Source organism: Crocodylus porosus, unplaced genomic scaffold, assembly GCF_001723895.1.
Source record: "Crocodylus porosus isolate Cpor-Errol unplaced genomic scaffold, CroPor_comp1, whole genome shotgun sequence".
Taxonomy (NCBI): domain Eukaryota; kingdom Metazoa; phylum Chordata; order Crocodylia; family Crocodylidae; genus Crocodylus; species Crocodylus porosus.
In genome coordinates this window covers 111,821,644-111,827,199 of record NW_017728943.1, presented here as the reverse complement: position 1 = coordinate 111,827,199, position 5,556 = coordinate 111,821,644, and the positions used below count along the sequence as shown (strand labels likewise).

The following is a 5,556-nucleotide window of genomic DNA, read 5'->3' as shown; positions in this document are numbered from 1 at the left end:
AACTACTTCACTGTAAGGGTGGCCAGTGCCTGGAATAGGCTTCCCAGAGAGGTGGTGCTCTCACCTTCCCTGGAGATCTTCAAGAGGAGACTGGATAGGCACCTGGCTGGTGTCTTATGACCCCTGACACCCCCAGTGCTCCTTCCTGCCCATGGCAGGGGGTCGGACTCAATGATCTGGCTAGGTCCCTTCCCCCTCATTGATTCTATGAATTTTGCTTTGCTAACACTCCTTGTGTGTGAGCTAGCTAAGTTCTTTTTGGTCCACAATAGAGCTCTCTAGGAATTATAAAGCTGCTTGTTTGAAGGGGAGGAGGTAGGTGGTTGGAACACTTGTTAATGCTCTGATATATAGGACAAGACCTCAATATTTTGCACAAGAAAAGAAGGAAAGTCTGTGCTTCAAATCAAGCAAAGACGAGACTTGAACCTTAGTCTCCCACACCCTGCATGCTGTGGCTTTTGGTTATTCTGGATTGTATGTGGTTTTGACCAGAAATTTCATCCTTGACTAGTATAATCTTCCTAGTGAAAGTATACTCGAAGGTAATGCATTTCCACAATAAGAGGCACTTTTAGGTGTGCTCTGAGAGGCATGGGGGGTGAGGCTGAGGGGCTTTAATTAGTGAGCCACACTAATTAAAAGCACCCAAGAGTCATGTGCATCAGCATCCCTGTGCTGAAAAATGGTGGCAAGGCACATTGAATGAAAGCTCATTGAAAGAGCTTAAGTTCAAAGAGCCCTGCTGCCATTTTTCAGTGTAGCGACACCGATACAGGTGACACTAGAGTCTGCTGGAGCACATTATTTTATGCTGGATTTCCAGCACATTGGAGCAGGCTCCCTGAATGTGTATAGGAGCCCAAGGGCTCCAGTTTCAGCAAAGTGTCCGTTTTCAGAAGAAATAATATTTGGTCAAAAAGCTTTTGATTAACTCTACTTTGTGTATCAATGGAATTGCTAATCAGGTTTGGATTCTGCTCCTCCAGGTCTGTCCTTGGAGAAGAAGCACCTCCTTCAAAAGACATCTGGATGCTTATCTTGCTGGGATCCTATGACCCCAGCTGTCTTCCTGCCCCTGGGGCAGGGGGCTAGACTCAGTGATCTTCCGAGGTCCCTTCCAGCCCTAATGTCTATGAAATCTATGAATCTGCCAATGGCAGGTGCAACTGAATTATTCATTCAGTGGCACCTGTCTGGGTGCATTGGTAGTAAGCTGTATTACCTCCTGTAGAGCCACCTCTGAGCTGTGGAATCTGCCTTGAGGGAAGAGTGCAAGGCAAAGTCTCAGGGCAGTTGCAGACATGGGCATCCTTTGGCAATGAGGTGCCAGTGAAACCGAACCTTTGGTTGAGGGGGGCAGGGAATCAGCAGCGGAAGCACAAGGCATCCATAAGGTTGGATGTGCACCTCCACTGGCTCCACGCTATGCGGACACAGGAAAAAAAAAATCCATCCTTCCATAACAGATTGCTTTGAGCTTGTTGCAAGGTTCCTCTCACAAACTTTGTCTTCCACTCAGCAAGCTTCTGCTGTTTTTTCCATGTAAAGCCATGATATGTCATAGCACGTTCTATGTGCTGTTTTATCAACCTATAAGTGAGACAACCCAGACACTAAGGGCTCTTGTACACGTGTGTGGATGGGTTTTTTTTCCCCAATCAACCTATTCTTGGTGTCTTTTTGCATCCCACAATGTAACACAATGTAGGCAAAGGTTTGGTTGAGCAAAGCTGGCAGTTGGAAAAATCTTTTTTGCTTGTAAATCAGCAGCTGGAATATGGAGTTGCTGAGAGAGCATGCAAAACTGGAGCTCCATGATGTCATTTTATGGGTTCATGTATAACCGCACTTGAAACAACCATTGGAGAAATGTCTCTTCTGACTTTCTGGCCATTTGAATTAGTTTTCAGTGCGTTTGTTTGCTCTTTCTGTCATTACTGTTTATATAAAACCGAAACAAGCAAAATCCAAACAACCACCTCCACAAATATTCAACACACAAAGGGAATATTTCAACACATACCTGTCTGCTATGTAGCCGATACTTATGGAGCCAACAAAAAACCCAGCATTCACACATGACTGAAAGAGGTCCAGCTTCCAGGAATCCTCACACACCAAATTAAACTGAAGAAGAAAGAGAAGGTCCATACTATAACACCAGGGACCCCAAGAGGAATCAACCAACCAAAAACAAAATGTAGGAACATTTCCCAGAAAGCAAATCACCCCCCTTTAAATCTGCATGTGCCATCTCATTAATGGCAAAAATAGTGAGACAATAAACTCAACAGAAAAAAGGAACATTTTCCAGAAATGGGAAAAATATATATTTTTAAAGATCATGTTTGCCGAATCATGTGTTTATCTACCTTTTTCAGCCATCACATTTGCCTAATTTGTTGCAAACATTCCAGAAAAATTCTATCCTGACTTAAAGTTATTTATCTACTTTGGGGCTCAGAAGGAAACGGGGTTGCCTGAAACTGCATAAATTTAGAACAGCAGCCAAGTTTCTCAGACCTCCACACTTTGAAGTTTGTCACTGATTCATAACTGGCCCCATGAACTTGTGCAAGCGCTATGATGCAGGCCAGGCTTGGCTGACAATTGTCCTATAAGTTACCATGTTTGGTTGGAGAGAGTTGGATTCAGGGAGCCACGCATTGGACAGCATTAATGCTCTCTAGCTGCAACCATGTAATCTAGAGGTTCATGCCAAAGCCTGTCTGTGTGTGTATAGACTGTTATATGGGGCTAGCCCTGTAGTTTACTCTGGCTTTCTTAAACTGAGTGATGTTCCAAATATAGTTTTCAGTGGCATTTAAAAAAGAGGACATTTGAAAACTCCAGGCTCTTGAACTGAGCTTTAACCTCAGGGAAAGGTCTGTGGAGAGAAAAGGGCATTCATGGGTCAGTAACTATGAGTTTGTGTGTTGCTTAATAGAGTCCTAAGGTGTGACACAATGAGTTCTACTTGAGAAAAGCTGAGAAACTGCTCTCCTGCTTCTCTTTAGTACTGGCATGAGGCCCAGCAGCTGACTTTATGTAACTTTTTCCTTCACGGAAAACACTCTGCAACTTTTCTCCACTTTACTAAGTGACAGCCTCTCAGAGATTTCCATTCTGGGATGGACCAGTGCTCTCTTTAGGCTGATATGGTGCATCTAATACAGGCCAATGGAAAATATTAAAAAAAGGTGAAGATCATGATTATTTAACACTGTGTTACAGGCTTCCTATTCATCTAACTGAAGTTGATGGCAAAATGGGAAAAGCAAAAAATGCAGGTTGTTCCCTTAGTTTTTACTTCCCAGCCTCAAATGTTTATCCTATTTACATGTCCATGCTATTTGCTTCAATATTATCCTGTGGCTGAGTTTCTCAGATACTGCTTTACTCAATTGTTTAACTCCTTTCCTTCCATGAATCTATGAATATATTCTTATTAACTGTGTGGGATGTTTAATTTTAGAGACTTCCCTAGTGTTCCTTTCTGAAGGAAGAAATAAAAGGTGCAAAAGGCTTGTGTTTTGTTTTATATTATCCATCACATTTGCTCTTTCTCATTCCCTTTCTAAATAAAATAGCTTGACTATGTTCACCTTCCTCACAGGTTCCTAATAATTTCTGTTCCCCTTTTCTGGCTCTTTGATTCTTCCAAGGAAAGATAACCAAAAAAGAATGAATATCAGGACACACATATAGAATGATGCTATCGTGTATTATTTTGAGTCATTTTCATGCTATTTGACACTGAATTTTGTTTTCAGAACTTAGGGTACTATTTCAATTTGCTGTGTATGTCTTCAATGTATTTGGCTACCTTAATGGCAGTACATAATCCCACCCTGAGTTTTTCTGTAACAGCTCTCAGACTGCTTTTAAAAAAGGTCCATCTCATGCATGTCAGAACTTGGTACACTTTGACCCATCTCGGCTATGGACAGGGCGGCAGGAATTTGATCTGCTATATTGTCCTGCTAATTATGAAAACACCAATTTTATCTGCAGAAACATAGGTAATGTATGAATAGGGATTGCTATCTATAACGATAACCAACAGTGAGCATGTTTTCCTAGATTCCTATTTTTTATTTATCATTTCTTTATTGAATGTATATGCTACCCTTCCCAAAAAAGGCTCAAGGCAAAATGTGCAATATTATATATAAACATATTTCATAAGAAATATACTACATACTAATTGCATATGACTATAGATATCATATTTAAAGTCTAGAAATTGTTTGTAGCTACCTTAATAGTACTGAACAGAAGCATTATTTTAGGGATGTAGATGTGGAAGGGGAAATAATCACTAGGACTTAGGATCCCCACGTTCAATTCCCTGTTGTCACATCTCCTGTGTGACCTCGACCAAGTAAGCAAAATAGGGATAAAAGCTCTTTCCTATCTTAGGAATAAAAGTACAATGAAGATAGTAGGAAGTACTACAGTGATGGGGAGTCATAAGTACAGGGGTTTTGGGATTTGGTTGCTAGAAGCAAATTTCAACTTAATATGCATTGCTTAATACCAAAGCTTAACTTTTTGCTAAAGTTTTGGTAAACATTTTCACTTTTTATTCTACAACCAGATCTGATATTAGTCTCAGCATTGAGAATGTACTGAATTTGTATTGACACACAATTATTTTGTATCGTGCTTGCTCAGCATCATGAGAATTTCCTGCTTAATAGACACGACAGAATTTTGAACTTTGCAAAAAAAATAGATAAAATTAGATGGATTGGGGGTCCCCACCTGCAATTTTTTAAAATGAAGTGCGTCTTACCTCGGTCACAATAGATGTTCCTGAAGAATTGTAAACCCAGCCATCTTCACAGTGCATGAGGGGAACCCTGCTCTGGCTGTTATGGCTGGTGAAGTTCTCCAATGGGCTTGTGCAGCTGAGGCCAGTCATGTTCCAGTCCATGTTGTATCTCCAGCACTGACTAGTGAGAGACTTCTCATGGTTTCCCCACTCAGGAACAGTGTGATTCAGCTCCTCTTCCAAACTCCAGCCACACTTGCTGCTCACCTCTGCTACTCCAGGACTAAGACAACGATGTTCAGGGATGAACCCCAGGAAGACGACACCCACGTAGATAGGAGGGAAGGCAGCTGAAAGGAGGCATAAGATAAAAAAGGTGCGTTTCTGGAACAAGTCAAATTCTCCTATGTGCTCTAAAATGTCATCTAAGGTGGGCATTTTTGTAAGTGGCAACTCATTAAATTAACTAACTCAAGTTGCTCTTCATAGCATTGCTCTGCATTTGCCAGGAGAGCCGCTTAAATAGTGGCAGAGTATTGGACCAAAAGTCACAGTAAAATAGTTAATTGACTTTGTAAATCGACAAGCCATGCGTTGCAACCTTTATTTCTCACATGCTGTTTCAAATGAAGCCTTGATTCCCATGTGACACAAACTCAGTAGGTTCTTATCTTGTTTTATGTATAAAACCTTGGGTTATTAAGCTTGGTGTGCTACATGGCATCTTTGTTGATTTGTTACTATGTGCTACAAGATAGATGATTATTCCTCCATAA

At 41.1% G+C, this 5,556-nt stretch overlaps 1 protein-coding gene across 1 annotated transcript in view; it reads right to left on the bottom strand.

The window, feature by feature from the left end:
- Positions 1-5,312, bottom strand: part of SLC22A2 (solute carrier family 22 member 2) — a 30,014-nt gene extending 24,702 nt beyond the window's left edge. The window contains exons 1-2 of the mRNA XM_019550002.1: positions 4,802-5,312; positions 2,027-2,130 (exon numbers count right to left, since the gene is read on the bottom strand). Coding sequence (XP_019405547.1) covers positions 2,027-2,130; positions 4,802-5,218 — 521 coding nt within the window. The 5' untranslated portion in view covers positions 5,219-5,312. The remainder of the gene's footprint in view (positions 1-2,026; positions 2,131-4,801) is intronic.
- Positions 5,313-5,556: the final 244 nt, after the last annotated feature.